Source organism: Cicer arietinum, chromosome 3, assembly GCF_000331145.2.
Source record: "Cicer arietinum cultivar CDC Frontier isolate Library 1 chromosome 3, Cicar.CDCFrontier_v2.0, whole genome shotgun sequence".
Classification (NCBI taxonomy): Eukaryota; Viridiplantae; Streptophyta; class Magnoliopsida; order Fabales; family Fabaceae; genus Cicer; species Cicer arietinum.
In genome coordinates this window covers 62,432,641-62,453,480 of record NC_021162.2, presented here as the reverse complement: position 1 = coordinate 62,453,480, position 20,840 = coordinate 62,432,641, and the positions used below count along the sequence as shown (strand labels likewise).

Here is a 20,840-nt window from a genome sequence, read left to right as displayed (position 1 = left end):
TTAAAGAGAAAACAAAATAAAAAGGATCTATTAAGAACTTAATACGAAGATAAATATTTATATTAATACAATCTCGGATAAATATTAATTAGAGGTAAACAAAATAAAATATATAAATATATTATTTAATTATTTTAAAATATATTATTTAACTATTTATTTTATTTTTTTTATGAATGTGGGTTTTTTTTAATAAGTCATATTCCAGGAAGTATTTCTTAAACTACTTCATTTTTTAAACTACATACCAAAATATTCATTTTTATTTTCTTTACAAGTCACATTTGTAAATGGCGAGTTTTTTAAACAATTTTTCAAACAAAAAATAATTATTAGATTGACTAGAGTTGTCTATAACATACCAGCTAATCGACATAGTCTACATTTTTTTGAAACTTTTTCAATTTCTTTAACAAATATATATATAATTTATTCATAAAAAATAATATCATAAATTTTACAAAAATTAAAGGATAAAATTAAATTAAATAAGGGCTAAATGAGACAAGGTGTCGAAAAATTATATTAGACACCTTCTTATTATTTTTTAACTTCAACTTAGCTTCAATTTTTTTCTTCAAGTAAGGTTGCATCAAAAATGAACTCGAATACCTTCAATTTTTAACTCACATTAACTTTATCGTAATTTTTATAAAATTTATGATGTTGTTTTTTATGAATGAATTATATTATATATATATATATATATATATTTGTTAAAATAATAGAAAAAGTGTCAAGAAAATGCGGACTATGTCGGTTAATTGATCATACTCGAAAATATTATTCAAATATTTCAGGCGACTTTAATCAATCTATATAATTTAAAATTTGTGTTTATATATTTTTATGAATTATATTAATTATAATATATATATATATATATTTATTTTAAAAAAATAAAATTTATTTTTTAAATAAATTATTTAAAGAAATTGTCATTTATAAATCCGATTTATAAGTAAAAAAAATATATTTTAATATATAGTTTTAAAGATGAAGTAGTTTGGTAAACCTTTTTAGAAAAGAAAAAACAAAACTCTATATGTGTCTAAATATTTTTACACAATAATTTATCGATTAAGAAACACCCTTATGACACTGGTTTCAAGATCCATTTATTTATGATCATGATTTGAATAAGGAGAGTAAATTTAGGGAGTGTATTTGCCTCCAGCTAAGATTCTCCTGCTTCTTCTCTTTCATAGTCTTACTTACAAGTAAGACTCTCCAACTATTTGTGTGTATGCCACTTCACTCCAATCATTGTCTCTCCTTTCTCTTCTCTATCTTTTGAAAAAACAAAACCTCTTTCTTCTTACAACTTTTCTAGTAAAAGCAAAGACTGAGGCAACAATCTTAAAGATTATTAGGTATTGGATTCGATATAAAATATTATCCTCACAATCTAACACTAAGGTTTTGTTTTGAATATATGGACAACAAAAACAGTTAACTATTTTTTTCTGGCATTATCTAGGTTTTAAAATAGAAGTTGGGTAGTGGTTAGCAACCCAAATTATTTTTACTTTTTTAAAGAGTGTAGAGTATCCATATCAGAGACTAATGTTTGAATGTTTAAAGGAATTTTATCTATATAAATTATTTATTTTATAATTTTTTAAAAATAATTTTTATTAAGTACTCAATCTCTTCAATCTAATATTTTAAAAGAATTATTAAATGAGTTTCACTAATAATTCTATATTATTATATTTTAATATTATTTATTTATTGTAATACAATTTATTGTATAAGATCTATAAAAAAAATAAAGAGAGAGAGTGTGCTTGCATTGTTACGATAATTCTTCCTAAATATCTAAATACATATATTTCTCTATTGTGCATGGCCTAAAGACCCAAAAATATTTAGATTTTCCAATGTTTTTTTGAAGAGTATTAAAAACTTAATTTTTAAGATTTAAATAGAATCTTCAAAATGTTTGGACTATATGGTAGTTCATTTAAATAACAAGGAATAAACTTAATGATACAATAAGTAGCAATGTTTATTTGTTTAATTAACAAAGGACTTTAAAAAAAAAAAATAATAAGTGGCATCTCTCTTTCTCGTAGCTTAGATGTTTGGATGATAATGGAATTCTGGCCAATTTAATTCGGAATGGATTTGATCTAAAATGTAATTCATAAAAGGTAAAGCTTGGACCCTTCTCCAAGACAAAAAATGATGTCGTTGGTTTTGATTGTGCAGTGTTTGAAGATTAACCAGACAATATCACGATGATAGTTTGATCTCTCTCTTTCTTTAAAAATTGTGGTATTTGCATTGATTAATGTATTTATTTATATTGTTTTAACACTTTCAATCTCTACTGTAAATAAAACATTTATCGCAATAAAAATTGTTAAGTTTATATTGTTACTTATTATAGATTTAGCTCTAGATGAATTTGATTTTTTAAAATATTGTTGAATATTACTTTTTTAATATATAATTTGTAAAAAAGAATTCATATAAATTAGCCTAATTTCATCACTGTACATAACTAAAGTAACTAATTTTATATCTCTAATAAAAAATAAAAATAATTATCGATTAACTTAGTATAGGTAAAAAGTAAAAAAAAAAATACCTTTTAAAAATAAACAAGATAGTAGCATATTGTCGTGTTCATCTATTCCAGAGCAATATTTATCAAGTTGTTTTGGGTAGGCGATTAGCAAATGGTGGCACACATAATACATACAATCTAGAGTTTCAATCATTAAATACATACATTTAGAGGATAAAAAACTAGAGCAGTTCTTACAAGGGATATAAATTAGTAGAATACTCTTGTGGTATATTTGGTTTTTGATTTATGAGGGTTTTCAATCGAACGAAAAATATATATAAAACCAAACATTAGATATTGATTCTAATATATCCACCCAAATTTAGATGTCTCTTTTGAGAAAGTGATGCCTAATCTAAACTAGTATAGATGGCTTCTTTTTGAATGTGTTATCTAATATGGATACTATTATAGTTTTATAATGCACTATTTAATTTCAAGTTATGGGCATAAGTATTGAAGTTGTTATCAATACGTGTACGAGTTTGAGTATATTTTTTTTCAAATATATGGCTGATTGATATAGGCATTATCTATGTTATTCTACCGAAATTTTTACCTTACGATGACAGTGTCTTTAGCACCCAACGTTTGTTGACACCCCAAGCTTTTACATTTGGCTCCTCCTTACGATAGTATATGTCCATACCCTACTTATTTGCTATTACATGTGAATAATGAAAAATCATATTTATGAAGTATAGTTTTAAATCGGTCAAAATAGTTTATATATTAATTAACTTTTATTATTAAAGATTATAATGTAGCGTGTTAAATGGTTATGTGACGTTTTTAATAGATTTTATATCAATGTCAATTATCATAAAAATGTATTTGTTAAATAGTTATGTGGCGTTTTTAATAGATTTTATATCAATGTCACATTATCATAAAAATATATGTATTAAATGATTATGTGACGTTTTTAATAGATTTTATATCAATGTTACGTTATCATAAAAATGTATGTATGATACAACTAATTTTAGAAATTTTTATTATCTATAACACTTACATCTCAGGATGAACACATTAAATAATTTTGACATAGTATAGTCTATTTTTGTTAATTTAAAACTACGTACAGTCTTTTATTCATTTAAATTGTTATGTTAAAAAATTTAATAATAAAAATTAACATAAATATTATCTTAAGTATAAAAAAAATTATCTTAAATGAGGTATTACCACTTTTACATTTTAAAATTTATTTGTGAATTTACAAAATTTAATTATAATGATCAATTGGAAAATATAATTTGCTAAGCGCGTTCTTTTCCTGTTTCTTGGAAAGTACAATATAGGTTTTACTTTAACGCCGCATATTAATTACATATCTTTACTTTATATAAAGAATAAATGAGAGTGCTTTTTTGTTTGAAAAATGAAGACGGAAGAAAGTCCAAAACAACTAGTATAGTACTAAATGCCTTAAATTCCGGGAAAAAAAATATTCACAGTGGAAAAATTAACGATTAGATAATGACATGGTTGAAATTTTCCATATAGAGTCGTCCGGTGAGAGAGGTGCTTCTTTTTTCTAAAAAAAGATGTGTTTGATTCTTAAACAAATTGTTGAATGGAAGCTGGAATCCTTTTGTTTATGCCAAAAATTATTAATTATAATTTTTTCTTAATTCTATAATTTCCAAGAAAATAAATTTAAATTTAGTTCTGAAAAGTCCTATCAATAATCGTTTTAGTTGATTTGAATTCGAATTCTCTTAAATAATATGTTGTTTATTAAAATAGATTAGTTACTTTCTAAATGATTCAGTAGTTCAATCGGTTTGAACTAATACTTAAAAAAAATTTGAGGAGTGAAATGATAAACGTTCAAATCCTATTAAAGGAAAAAAGAAATACTAACATAAGTAACATAAAGTTTATCTTTAAATATAAACACATTTAATCACTTCTATTTTTTTTTAATTTATTATTATTATCAAAGTGTTGATGTCATAAGAACTTATATACTTTCATATCCTTTAGAGATTATAGATGCATTTTCATAATCATCATCATTATTTGACCATTTCTTTCCTTTTTAGTCTGGGCATTCTTTCTTGAAATGTCCATCTTTTTTGCATATGAAACACTTCATTTTAGACTTGTCCTTTTCATTGTTCTTGAACTTATTTTTATGTTTTTTATTCTTCTTCCCTGCCTTAACCTTGACAAATAGTCCATCACCATTGCTTTTTTTTTTTCCATCTAACTTCCTCTTTAATTCTTTTGAGATTAGTGCAACTTGCACTTCTTCTAATGACAAATAATCTCTACCATAAATGAGTGTATCTCATAGATTTTCAAGAGAGTTTGATAATGAATTTATCAACAGTAGAGCATGATCCTCATCATCCAATTTTACATCAATATTTTCAAGAACTAAAATAATCTTGTTCAACTTATCCATATGATCTTCAATTGACCTCTCAGATTGCATCTTAAAAGTATATATCTTTTGTTTTAAGTATAAACGATTCGCTAATGATTTTGTCATGTATAAAGATTCTAACTTGAGCCAAATACCTGTTGCAAATGTCTCATTTGACACTTTCCTCATAACCTTGTCTCAAAGACTCAAGATTTGAGCAATATGAGTCTTGTTCACGATATCCTTCTTCTCCTTTTCTAAAAGTGTGGATGCCATGTCTTTCTCTCCTCCCAGTGCTTTTGCCAAACCTTGATGAACCAACAACACTTTCATCTTGAGACGCCATAACCCAAAATCATTATTCACATTGAATTTTTCAAGTACATACTTTGTTGATGCCATCTTTTCTTTGAATTGAATAGTTAGTGCTCTGATACCAGTTGTTGTTAAAAATGGAGATCAATCAGTCACTAAATCAATAATATTATTGGTTTCTGTAAAACGAAGATTGATTAGATTGTAGAACGAAGAACGTTATTCGTTTTCTATCAAACAAAATTAAAGCTTGCAATGCCAAAATGAACACACACAATTGTTAACCTCGTTCATAGATGAACTTCTACGTTTGAGGGACTGGATCCAACTTAAAATTATCACTTATAATGAATCAAATGATTACAATGTTTTCTACATTTATATTAATAGTTTTCTGCACTTTATACAAAACTACAGCTTGTATTATATGTACATTCTCAAAATTGCTTAATTGAGTTTATATACAAATTGTTTACAATTTAGAAGCAACAAACAAAAATAGTTATAACTAATTGGCTGAAAACTAACTACCTAAAACTAACTCTATCTCCAAAGTCTTCTAATTGAGTACCACATATTAGTAGGTACCAATATCTTTTGTATTATAAAAATATGTCTTAGTCTTTGATTAAGAAATTTGACATTTTAATTATTTAATAGGAATTCACTCAAAAGTTCTAATAAACACTACACATATTAATCAAAATTAATAAAACACTATATCAAAATATATACCTTAGTTTATTTTAAGCAAGACATATACTACAATTAATTCATGATATATACTATAGTAATAATTGGGTACTGGCATTAAATGTGATATTTTTCGATATAAATTTATAATAATTGGGTATTGGCATAAAATAAAATATGCATGGATTTGAATTATCAATATTATAATAAATAGATTCACGAATCACACGTAATATTATAACTGGGAGATGTAATCAATGACATTTTTTGAGATATGTTCTTTTAATAAAACACTATAAACAAAAAATTAAATGTAATTAGTCATGAGTGAAATACATATATTTCTTGTTTATATTTTATTTTGGAGTAAATATAAAATAAATCTATAAATAAGTTTCTTGAGACCAAACATATCACACACACTCCATATTCCATGTTGATTTTCTACTATGTGAGAGCTTTTAAGTCCTTCACATTTTCTATCTTGAAGGTGACAAAGGGACTTAGTTTCAACATTTTTCAGTATGCGAATCACACTATTAATGTGGGGGAAGGATGTTGGAAGAACTTGAAGGTTAACTTATTTAAAAACAAGTTGTACGGTGTGAACTTGGAAGATAATTTTTTGATGGCAGGTTAAAACTTTGTACCATGTTGGATAGACATGTTACATGGATTCCTATTGATATAGGTAGGTGGTGTGGCAACAAATGGTTCACATTGTAATTAATTTTGAGTACTCTTTTATTATAATGCACTTCGCTTATATAAAAAATATCAATATTTATTGGAGTGACATAAAGTGGCAATGAATTATGCATAAGCTTATATACCAACAATGATATCAATACTCTGAACAAAGAATATTGAGACTAGTATGTAAATATTCCGCATGATTTAAATTTTTTTTTAAAAAAAATAAGTTTTTAATTTTTATAAATTTTCAAAATTTATTTTTGGTTTTTATAAAGAAAAATCTCTAAAATTTTTAGTCACTAAAAAAATATTTTTATTTACTTTAATTTCTATTTTAAAAAGGTTTTTTAAAAATTGATATTTTTTTTATCTTCAAAGATATAATCATTTCACCATAATTAACTTAAACAATTACGAGTTTTCGAGTTCGAATCCATGACTAACAATATCGATATTTTTTAATTAAACTAAAACTTAAAAATAAAATAATTTAATACTTTTACTCCTTAAAAATACTCCTATAAAATTAAAATATGAATTAATATAGTAAATAAATATTTTTTAAAAACTAAATTTGAAATGTAATAATTTTATAGGACCTAAACATATTCAACCTTTTTTTTTTCAAAGGAATGAAATTTATTAATGAAATATATGGTTTGCACGAGTGCCAAACAAGATACAACAATCCAAGAAAAAGACTTGGAAGCATTGAAGCTCTTCAAAGCATACACCAAATAATTCAGCCTGCTGTGCAAGAAGTAAGTGTGTCTTAGATATTTTTGAAGTTTGGTTTTAATTTTAAAAATTAGATTTCTAATATAAAAATATAATTTTAATTAAAAAAAGATAAAGTAAATTTTGATCTTTATAAAAAATTCTCAATTTTTTCATCTTTTTTTAGTTTGTATTTTGAATTTTTATTTTGTAAAAAAAATGATACTATTGGACTGGTAAATAAATAAAAAAGAATTAAAAATTATATTTAAAATATCATAATTTTATATAAATTAAAAATATATTTAATCTAAAATCACTCTTATGTTATTATATTATAAAAAAATAAAATAAAACTAATTAGAACTCTTACCAATCTGGAGCATTGTAGTATTGGACTGGTAAGCATGCCATGCAAGAAGTGCATGCATATACATCTTCCAATCTAAAGATACTACAAAATCCCAATCATTGCCGAAGCAGTTTGAGGTAAATAACAAGCACACACAAATTACATTTTATGTAGATACAAAACACGATGTGAAAGGTTTGATCAAATAAACAATTTGTTCTCAATCTGTTTTAACCAATTTTTATTTGGCAAATTTTTAAACAAATTTTAATGATCATAAAATTTTATGATAACAAATAAGCGTCTGTCTAAAAATATACCTATAAATATTCTATTGAATTCTTACAACTATGACCATGTTTGTTAGAGTTTATATGTGAAAAAAAGAACCATTTTTTAAAAAGTAATCACTTCTAAGAATGTTAAGTATGTTTGTTATATATTATGAAAAATTGACTTTGACATTTCATAATATAGATATTATCCATTAGATATTTTTTGAAAAAAATAGAAGCTTGTGTTTCTTTATTGTCACCAAACTCAACTTTTTAAAAATAAACATTCATAAAAAAATAATTTTCATGAGAAATTATTTAAAACATTTTCTTCTTTGAATATATTAGTTTTGGATTATTAGTTTGAGAAATTATTTTGAGTAATTTTCATATGAAAAATATTTTTTTTAATAATCAATTTTAGAAGTTTTGTTCTTTCATTACAAATTAAAAAAATATATATTTTGACAAATATATATACATATATGATTCAAATCAAAAGTTTTTTTTGAACGGTTTGCCAAAATCTTCTTTTTTTGTAACTATTTTTGGTTAAAAAAAAAAACCAATTTTCATTACAGTTAACAAACAATAACATATTATACTGTTTTTAAAACCGTCTAAACTAATGAAAATTAAAATATTTTATTCAATTATTTGTAACAAATGGTCCATATCTATTTTCATTTCTTAAATATAATTTACCTGAGCACAGATTGAATATCGAGTACATTATTTAAGTTGTTTAGCGAGATTATTTGGTATCTGTACTTGTAGAAATTTAATTTGTTTTTATTTAATGTTCTATTATAAATAAAATTAATTATTTTTTATATATTAATATAATATTATTTGAGTTTATTTGTCATTGTAGCCGAATACATTATTTTTATAACATTAATATTATATCTTGTTTTAAAAAATATTAATATTATATCTAATAAAGTAGACTTTGACTTAAATATTAAATTAATTAAAATTAATAGTACTTAAGAAAATAAACATATAATATCTTAAGTTACACTTACAGAAAAATATTGGTCAAAACTACGTAATATTTTTTTTTCGGTATATATATATGCGAGTGGAGTCAATTAAATAATTTTTATCAAGAGATTTAATTATTTATTTTTAATTATTGCAATATCAGTTTTTTGATGATATTTTAAATAGAATTAATTTTTCTGATTTCTCTTTTTCAAAAATTAAAAGTTGCTTTGATTTTTTCAGAACTATATATATTAGGTCTTGTAGTTTTTTCTTTTACTAAATTGATTATTTGCTCTATTTTTTTCTCCCTTAAAATTCATACTTTGTATGAAATATATTTTTAATTTAAGCTTAATATAATGTATTTAATACTAAAACACCGCAACAAAAACATTTAATACTAAACAATATACTAATTTTATTTTCTCAAATTTTAAGTTTGTCTCTATGTTTCTTTTAAAATAAAGTTTGTCTCTATGATTTGAGTCAAAAAAAGTTTATCTCAATGAATAAATTTAAATTATTTTGATTAATAACAATAAATACCAAGGGAATAAAATAAAAATTTGACTTAAATAATTATATAAAATATTATTTATTTAAGCTTTATATCTATCAAATATTATTTATTCAAGCTTTATATATATATATATATATATGAAATTCCCTAAAATTGTTTAATAAAAATATTATTTAATATATATATCATTAACATATTTTGACTTAACAAAACTCAAGTTTGATTTTATAAAGTTTGTTTAGAGTTTAATTATTATACAATGTCGATGAAAAGAATTTTATATTGTTAATAAGTCATGACTATTTATAGATATGATTAATTTTTTATAAGAAAAATATATACCATAATTAGTTTATGAAAAATATTATAGTAATAATTGAACATTAACATTAAATATTATTTTTAGATATACACTTACATAAATAATCTTTTAAATGTTATATTAGCTAAATTTTATATAGTAAATACTATAAAAATCAATATTTTGTTTCATTTCATTGACTATATACAGTTCATTACAACTGTTATTTCTAAATAGTGGTTTACTATCTTTTTCCAAAAATAAATAAATTAAGGTCTAGTATTTTTTGTCTCTAATTTGTGTATTTATTAATAAAGTAATTGAATAAATGCAAGGATTTGAATTTCTTAAAATTATATATAAAAAAAGGAATTTCTCAATATTATAAACCTAATATTTTTAATTATGATGTAATGGATGACATATTTGATATATTTTCCATTTAATAAAATACTATAAACAAAAACTACATGTATTTAATTTAAAATTTAAACTAAATATGTATATTTTCCTTCAAATGGAGCACAAAACAGGTCTATAAATAAGTTTCTCGAGACCAAACTTATTACAAACACTCCATGCTACATGTTCATTTTCTACAATGTGAGGGCTTATATGGTCTTCACATTTCCTATCAATTTATTTTCATTCCTCTAACACTTTTGTTCTTCCATTTGCATAGTCCTCATTCAATGATGGTATTTTTATATCATCAAATCGAATCAATGAAATACCATAATAGTCTATTATCTTTATATGGTGAGTGTTTCTTCCTTGAAATTTCATATTCATGTGATGTGTATATTTCGTCTTTTCATAGAACTAATTTTGTATTTGTGCCTGAATTTTTGTTCAATCCCGATTTCAATTGAGTATTATATCATTAAATCTAATTTCATTAAAAAAATTAATAGTATTTCACTAGTAAGAATAAAAAATCCTCATAGTAACTTGTAATTGTCTATACATGAATACGAATTGAAACATTTTAAGGTCAATAAAGAATCAAAGAATGTTACCGTGTCTTGTCCTAATTATTATTATTTTTAACTAGTTATTTATCAATAAGAGTAATTACATTTCAAAGTTGCAATACACTTAATATGTTAAAATAAATTAGTTATTTTTTTTTATCATGATCCTTAACAATATTTTGGTTTATGTTTTTCAGCATTAATAATGAAAAGTTTCGATGGGTAGATCTTTTGGAAATATCCTCATCAGGTTGACTATTCATCATAAATGAAAATTGTGAAATTTGATCAATTTTCAATATGATAGATCGTGAGAATTGTTTTCATTTTTTCCAATGGAGCAAAGGGTTTGAAAATAATTCTTGCTAGATGTGGTGGTGCTAAGTAACTAAAGAGAGAGATTTGAATGATTATTTTTGAGGTAAAGTAAATTTTAAGTCCTTAGAAATGCTTCAATTATATTCTTCAATATCTTTAGGCAATTATGCCTACCTGCTCAAAAGGAACCTCATCTTTACCAAATAAAATTCAAATGTAAAATAATACTGTTGACAAAGAGAGATTAAAGAAAAAAATCAAGAGTTCCGAGAAAAGGTTACACCACTCCTATCAGCCAACACGATGAAGGATATATATACAAAAGCAACATCAAAAAGTTTCATTAATTTAATTACTATCTTATAAGGATACTATATATATAGACATACACACATTAGAAATCTTTTAAGAGTTTCAATTTGTATTCAAAGTCAAATTTGTATTCAAATTAGGGACTATGCTGTTTGTATTCAAATTCAAAGTCAAATTTGTATTCAATTTCTTATTTTTTTTAAATCTTCTTTTTATATTTTTTTCTTCATATTATGTTGAACTATTTTCAATTGTGGTATTTAAAATAATCATATTCCCAATTAAAAAAAATGAGTTTGATTCTTATTTATTATGTGGCTTTATTGTTGAGTTGTTTACACTGCTTTTATATATATTGTCATGTAATTAAACTCATATACAATACAATAGAAGTGACACAAAATAGAATTTATAAGTACGTTGTTGCCAAAAGACAAAGGAAGTCTAATCACACAATACTAACTTGTGACAATATAATGTAGAGTTTAATTAATTTTTCCTAATTTTTAAAACACGGTAATTCACTAATTCCTACTTAATAGATTAATTGGCAAGGCATAATATGTTATCACAATTTCATGTCCAATTCTTATACATGCTTCTGCAAAAGCCTCTTACCTAATAAAAAAAAATGTGGTAAAATGGAAATTGTTCATACCCATACATTAATTAAGAACAAGTTTAAATCCATTTTTATTTTAGTTTATTGTACAACTTGGGGTGGAAACGAATTATATATATAAGCATATATCAACAACTAGTATCATAAATATTATTCTGCACGATTTCATGTTTTTTATTTATTTTAATTTTTTGTAAAAGGCAAAATGAAATTTATTAAATAAATATGGATCTTGTATAATTGTATAAGATATAATAATCCAAGAAAAAGATTGGAAGCATTTAAGATATTGCATATACATCTCCATATCTAAGATACCGCAAAATCCTTCAATGTTTTTTTTATTCAATCAGAGATATAATATATAATAAAAAAAAATATAAGAGATACTCCAACCCATAACAACGACATAAAGAGAGAAGAATAAAAGTTAAAACAACATAAACAGAAAAAGAAAACCAAAACCAAAACTAAAAAGATCTAAAATCGGCCAAATTGTCTATACGAGTGAGCATCCATTACTTTTAGGAATAACTCTTGATAGAAATCTAAACATGGCTTTTTAATTATTTAAAAAGACTTAATTGTTTTTTTTAAATCAGTATTGTTTCGGTGGTTCAAAATTCAAATAGGACTAATCATGATTTCTTTAGTACTAGTTTGACTTTTCGGTCTATTCTTATCTTCTTAAAATGTATATATTGTATAAAATATATATTTGGAAATGAAGGTTAATAAACTAATACTAAAACAAATACTTATTTTATCTTTCAAATTTTAATTTTTTCTTTATGATTTATTTGAAATAAAGTTTTTCTCTACGATTTGAGTAAAAATAAAAGTTTATCACTATGCATGTATTTAAATTAATTTAATCATTAACATTAAAAGCCAATACAATAAGAAATTTGACATAAATAATTCTATTGAATATTATTATTTAATATAATTATATTCTGCAAAACAGTTTAATAAAATTATTATTTGATATATATCATTAAAACACTATTTAATGTTTTAATTTTATAATATAATCATATCTTCAATATTTTTTTGTGTAGCAATATCATCAGTATTATAAAAATATGTATTAGTCTTTGACTAAGAAATTTGACATTTTAACTATTAAATACGAAATTTTAATAAAAAGTTCTATTTAATACTACATATATTAATTGAAAGTAATAAAACACTATATAAAAATATATACCTTAGTTTTTTATAAACAAAATATATACCATAGTTAATTCTTGATATATACTGTAGTAATAATTGGGTATTGACATTAAATATGATATCTTTCGATATAAATTGATGTAAATAATTTTTAAGTTTATATTAGGTAAACATTATATATTAAATACTATAAAAACCACTATTTTGTTTCAATTCATCAACTATATACAGTTCATTACAACTATTATTTCTAAATTGTGGTTTACTAGCTTTGTAAAAAACATAAATAAATTGTGGTTTTGTATTTTACCTTATTTGTGTAGGGTGAGATATACACATTTAGAAGCCTTATTAATATAGTAATTGAATCAATGCAAATATTTGAATTTCTCAATAATATTTATTAAAAAAAATTCTCAATATTATAATAAATAGATTCACATGTAATATTATAATTGTGTGAGGTAATTGATGACGTGTTTAAGATATTGCTCTCCTTCTAATAAAATACAATAAACAAAAAAATATATGTAATTAGTACAAAATTTGAGCTAATTACATGCATTTTTTTATATTTATATTTAACTTCAAGATAATAGAAAATAAATCTACTATTAAATTTATTGAGATCTAACAGATTACAACCACTCGATGTCCCGTGTTCATTTTCAACTATGTGAGAGCTTATATGGTCTTCACATTTTCTATCAATTTATTTTTCGAACTTTTCTTCTTCCATTTGCATTGTCCTCATTCAATAATGATATTTTTATATCTTTAAATCAATGAAATACCATATTAATATATTATGGTGAGTGTTTCTTTCATGAAATTATTTCCGTTTCATATGATGTGTATTGGAATTTTTGTACTATTTTTATTTGAATTGAGCATTATATGACTCTTATTTCATTAAAAATAATAATAGTATTTCACTAGTAAGGATAAAATATCTTCAACTTGTTATTGTCTATACAAGAATACAAATTGAAACATTAAGGTCAATAAACAATCAAACAATGTTACCGTGTCTCTTAATTACTGCTTGTAACTCTGATTATTTTAGTGGCTAGTTACTTTTCGATAGGAGTAATTATATTTCTAATTGGAAATACAATTAATATATTAAATTAATTTAGTATACTAGTAAATAGCATAATTGAATAAGATAAAGTAAGTATGTCCAACAAATTTAATTTTTTTTGTTTTCATAAACAATTGATTTTTTTTATTATATTCTTTAATCATATATTTGTTTATCTTTCTCAGAATTAATTTTAGAAAGTTCCAATGTACATATCTTTTGGAAATATGATTAAAACAACCACTTTTAAGAATTTTAGAGATATGTTTGTTAGATGTTATAAAAAGATTGATTTCTGTTTGTTCATTATTCATTAGATATTTTTTAAGAAAAATAAAAATTGTTTTGTGTTTGTTTATTGTAACCAAAATCAAATTTTTAAAAAGGATCCTTTATAAAAAAACATATTTTTATGAGATATTACTAAAAACATCTTCTCCTTTGAATCAGTTTTAGATTAATTCAAATTTTGATTTATTAAAAAATTGTAAGAAAATCAAATGAAAACTTTTAAAAATTATTATTTAAAATAAAAAAATGCAGTCCATGTAATCTAAGATTATCATTGTTTGTCTCTATTGTCATTTTACATTTAATTTATATGACATGTCAGCAATATGCCGCATGAGATTTTGGTGTCACATGACTGAATTGTCACGTTAATATCTAACCTATGATTGACTCAAGATAGAGACAAAAAATATAACATAATGATAAACAACAAAAGCAAAAATAAAAATAAAAATTACAAGGTGAAAAATGAAAAGAAAACAAAACTTTAATTTCAACTTGTAATTTTAATTATGCATATGCAAGTATGTCATCAATGTTAAATAATGAACATTCTTATCTATCTTCAATCTTTTTCTATTTTAGTAAAATTTATCTTTTAAGTTGTTTTCTTGATCTTTATCATCATCATTACTATCCCCAAAACATTATCTTATTGTAAAATTCATGTATATATATAGTTCATCAATAATAAAATTTCTACAATATAGAATTGAAAGCTAAAGCATTCGTAATTAGGGAAGTTTGGATTTTCATCTTCACCATGAAAATTTATAAGTGTTGAAGTTTGTCATATTATTTTGATATAACACATCTAGCAAGTGACATTCTCATTCTCATTCGTATCTAGACAACTATACATTAAATTAGTGTTTATTTCCAATTTTATCTAATACAAATTAATTTGCATGCTTGAATTACTATGAATAAGATAGAGGTGTAGATAAATACTTGATCGGTAAAGATTACTATATAAGAATTTAATTTAAAGGATTATTCAAAAAATAAAGTGCAACGAATATCAATTGAAAATGCATATAAATCTCATAGAGAATGAACTTATGAACTTTAATATGCAATGCAACATCATGTAATCGGATTTCAGAGACAACTAATTTATTATTACGACAAGTAACGATGTATATCATCCACCTTAATCTGAAAAAAAATTAAAAAGATAATTAACGGAACTAGTGAAACATATTTTGAAGGATTATTAACATGTGATCCGATGCTTATTTTAAACTCTAAAAAAGAGTTGCACCATTGAAATGAAAAATTTATCTCCTTGTCTTATGGTGTGTTTGCAAGTTAATTGATAATTTTTAGAAAGTTTTTGAAAGGTTATATATATACATATATTGCGTTTTTTTTTTTTAAAATTAAATATCAAATTTTAATTATATATTAAAATATAAACTTAATTCTTCAAAATCTTTCCTTCCAAAATTTTAACTCGCAAACACTCCTTTATAGATTATAAATAGATAATATCATAAAAATCTAACTTTGTTAGAATTTAAGTGTGAATAATTAGTCTCACATCAACTAGGAATTAAAAAAATGTTAGATATATAAGATATATGACTCATATACACATTATCTTAAAGTTTTGAATTGAAATACGATTTAAAGATCTCTTAGAGATTATGTACATTTAGCCTATTGTTGATGCCGCAATCCCCCGAACTCTCCAACAAACTTCCATTATCTTTTTTTTCAAAATTCAACCCCTGGCTTCAATTGTTACCTTCATTTTTCACCTTTTTATTGCCAATCACCCAAGTCTGATCAATTACACAATAATTCCCCTCCCATTGTTGCTAAGATTCTGCCATAATTAATAATCACTACATTTATAGGCAACCAAGTCTTTGGATTGGGTGCAAATACTAAACAGCCGAATTGGATTATTGCTTGTAAAGTTTATGAAGATTACATACTTTACACTATCTCTAAAACTCAACAAGAAGTAGAGAATGATTAATTGTAAAATTATGAATTAAAACAATCACCAAATTATATCATTGTCTTCATAGAAATCATTTCTTCCCAAAAGATGCCAGTTGAGTATGGTATAGCTAACATCATTATTGTGGCTTTGATGGAGTTGGAGATGACGGCGGCTTTAAATCTGGATACTGCAAAGAAAGATAAAAATGATGAAATAGTTCTTATTTTATCAAAGAATGTAATCTTAAAAGTAAATGTAAGAAAGCAATAATAGGCACACTTCCTAAATGTATGTCCTTTTTAGTCCATACAGTATAATTATTTTTCTCATTGTAGTTCCTGTAAAAGTTTTTTCTTTCATTTTAGTCTCTATCAATCTATCATACAGGATCTAATTGAACATAAATCAGATGTTACAGAGATTAAAACCCATAAAAAATTATATTGTAGGGACTAAACCAAACATGAGTGCAAGCTAATTTATATGGACTAAAAACATAATTAACCCCTTATTGTATTTACACAATAATGGCTTCACTCAAGTTAAGGTGCAATTACTATCAAGATTACAACACTTTCATCTAAAAGTGTGATTATTCATGATTTAGAGATATTGCATAATGAATAAGTATACATGAAGTGAATCAGAATCCTAAACTTCTGAAGCTTTCAGGTTGTGAGGGAACTTGGATCAGAATATAGAGAAAACTAAAGAAACAAATTAATAGCAAGCAACATTAACTAATTGATATTTTCTGCTTAAACCATTGAACATTAATTGTTTAGACATGAAGGGTCACTACTGTGAAAAAGAAAGTGAGAGCAAAAGACAGAGAGAGAAAGAGAGAGTTGAGGATAACATACATTGGGATAGGGAGAATGGGAAACTACTGAACCGATTTTCATTTCCGGATTGGACTCTACAGACCTTTTCACGTGACCATTATCTGTCTCTTGATTTCCAACTGCAGGGATATCTAAGGATAACACGCTCTCATTATTACGATCATTTTGCTGAATGGCTCCATTTCCATTTGTACTGAGCTTTTCTGCTGCTTTAGTCTTTTTCCTTCGGTTTATATGCACAGAAGGCGGCAAAAGGGTATCCTGTATAGCCTGCAACAACAAAGACCCAACATATGAACTCTTTTCCTTACTTCAAACAGATTTAGCACAATCAGATACATATATTCCTCAGTTGGAATCAAGTTGATCTGTGGGAAATGAATTTCCAACATATGATCATTGAACTTTTTTTTTAACCATCCAGTTCACAAGAAAAAGAGATCCTGGTAATCCAAAGTTCAGCTGAAAGATAAGTAAAACATGACCAAGAGTTGTTTCATTCAGAGTTCAAACTCCTTGTTTAAATCTTCAGATATACTCTAGCAAGTAAGAATCTTTTGAAGCTTCATAGGGTGCTTTGATTCATAGAATGAAGAATGCTAACTTAGATCCAACTTAAATGGTTTTCTAAGGTGAAGAAATATATGAATAGAATGTAGAACATAGAGGATGTTCGATGCGTTCTGGCAAACAAACAACAGGAAGAAGAGAAGAGAAAGGCCATACCATCCACCCTTGCTGGCCTCTAACTCCACCTTTGATTGCGTAGGCTTCTTTGAAACCATTCTTGAATAATAACTCGGCAACTTTCATGGAATTACCGTCGAAACTACCTTACATTCAAAAGAGTAACAAGTGAGGAATTTTTGGCACTTGTATAGTATATGGTTAAAAAAAATTCTCATCAACAATGTGACTCCTATAAGTTATAACCACATTATTTTTCAATCTTTAGAAAAATGTGAAATGTGAAGTGATAAAATAAGTGAAATGCCCAAACAAAAGTCATAACCAAACCACACCAGCCTAGAAGGCACTTTCGAGGCCAGATAACCATAGTTTGAATCAGTCCTCCATTCACTTCTATGCAACATTACATTGAAGAATGAGAAAACGGGAATGTTTGAAACAACCAACACAGATACAGAAGAAAGATTTCACATTAAAATAAAATTTAAGTTGGGAGAACCATGGTTCGAAAATTGGAATGTCATTCAAAGTTGTATCGCATCCCAACTCTCCATATTTTACTTAAATTTATTATCTACTTGATTTAAATTTTGGTAGGTAAATAGATAAAGCATATCTAATAACATCCACTTTATGTCACTTAGCATTAGCAGATCGAAAAGTATTTTTTACAAGAAATATAGCAGTTAAAGAAACATCATTGGAAAATTCTAGTGTTATTACAGCATATGCCAAATTAAACAATCATAAAGAAATTATCAGACACTTTTTCCACTTTTGTACTAAATTAGGCCAAATGTTTTGATAAACAATTTAATTAGGCGTTTGTAGCATAAATACTTATCATATAAATGCTTATGTATAAACTATATTTATAACAAAAGATAAAATTAAATCAAATTATTTTCATATAAACTATAACTTATTTTCATAAGTTATCTTAGAGAGTTTATAGAAATAATCTGAAAGCAACTTATGGACATGTCATAACCTGTGTTCATAAGCTCATTCAAATATCCTCACAAGTGTTTATGTCAGTAGACAAATTCATAAAGATATACATTGCATTAAATGAAATGAAATGAAACTGCTGCAAAGCAAGTTTCATACTTTCATTCTTTTTCTTCCTACATATTACCTGTCCAAAACACATACAACAGTGTTCGAAGCATCCTCGAATCTCTCCAACACATTCTTCACAAACCCATCTTCATTACCCTCATTAAACTCAACCAACACCACTTCCTTCTTCAACATATTCAAATTAGGAGACCCCAAAAACTTCACATTCTTCCTATCCCTTATATCCAACAACTGCGAATCAGGATCATCACGAAGCTTCCTGAACGCATCAATCGCCGAAACAAATTTATACTTCCTGAAATACTCTTGTGTAAGAGGGATACCAACAAGATAAATGAAGCTACAACCAGCAACGAAAAATGGATATCGGTTGAAGAAATCATCAATGGAGACGAGAATTGATTCCAAATTGATTTTTCCTGCATCTGATAAAGTAGATGATGAGGTTTCAATAGCAAGAGATGGAAATGGAGTGAAGAGGTGGATAATGGGAAGTGAAAAGGGAGATTTATAGAAGAGGTTTTGAAGTGGGGTAGGAGAATGGGTTTGAAGGGTGGGAGGGAAATAGGGTTTAGGAAAAGATGGAATTGTTGAAGAGTGGGGTTTGGTAGTGAAGAGTTTTTGGGTTTTGGGGTTGAAGAGTGGATAAGAGAGAAGAAGAGACAGGGAATCCATGAGGAAATGGCAAATGCTCACACCAAGGTTTTCCAAAAAGAGATAAAAAGGCTTTACATTATTATATGGATTTTTTTTAAGCAAATTCGAATTTACATCAATATAACAAATGTCTATGTAGATATCATTTGAGTGATGTATTTATTTAAAATTATTTCTATAATTGATATTTAAGAAGAGATTAATGATAAAATCTAATTTTACAATAAAATTATATTTCAAGTTTATTTATTAATCCAATCAACATATACATTAAATCTATTATTTTAGTATTTTTTATCAATTCAAAATTTATTTATATTAATAAGTAAGAAAATAAAATTTAATAACTATGCACATAGAGTGTAACAATTTTAAATGAACATTTAATAATTTCTTTATAAAATGCACGTAAAAATATTTAAATAAAAATTATTTTTTATCGAATTTAAACGAAGTTATATGATTGGACAATTGTGTCAAACTATTTTAAGAATTTGTGTTATTTGAACAATAAAATTGGACAACTTTTAAAGAATTCTCGTCATAGTTTATCACATTGTATACTAATACCGGTTCTCTTCCCCTATATTCAACTATATACTAAATATTAGTCATTCATATAATTGGCTTGGACATTTTTTTGGTATACAGGAAATGTGTGAAATGTGTGGGGAGAAGTAGCATGTTCCTTCTGTAAGACGAACGAAAAGAACATTCTTATAAACCTTACAGAACATCCAATGAAAAATCCAGATTGTTTCTATATTTACATGAACTACGCTTCTGTCCTGTACAAGAAGATATATGGACTCTATAACTGCTAGAAACCGGATTTGAAATCCATGCATATCAAAGTCTTTTCTCCAAATTGTTAAGGAGATCTTCCATGCATGCTTTGTAAACTTCCATGCCTGAAACATGTTTCGCAATGTCGAAGCCGACAGTCATCCATTTCTTCCCCAGTTCAATTTGACCCAACCTCACTGGGACTGCTGCTCGGTTCCATGCAGTCATGGCAAG

At 25.1% G+C, this 20,840-nt stretch overlaps 1 protein-coding gene across 1 annotated transcript; it reads right to left on the bottom strand.

The window, feature by feature from the left end:
* Nucleotides 1-16,470: 16,470 nt before the first annotated feature.
* LOC101491526 (rhodanese-like domain-containing protein 4A, chloroplastic) lies at nucleotides 16,471-19,882 on the bottom strand. Its single transcript, XM_012713649.3, has 4 exons — nucleotides 19,219-19,882; nucleotides 18,117-18,219; nucleotides 17,409-17,660; nucleotides 16,471-16,732 (listed from the first exon to the last, which is right to left on the bottom strand). Exons 1-4 carry the CDS (start codon nucleotides 19,836-19,838, stop codon nucleotides 16,682-16,684), a joined length of 1,026 nt encoding a protein of 341 aa, XP_012569103.3. The 5' UTR covers nucleotides 19,839-19,882; the 3' UTR covers nucleotides 16,471-16,681.
* Nucleotides 19,883-20,840: the final 958 nt, after the last annotated feature.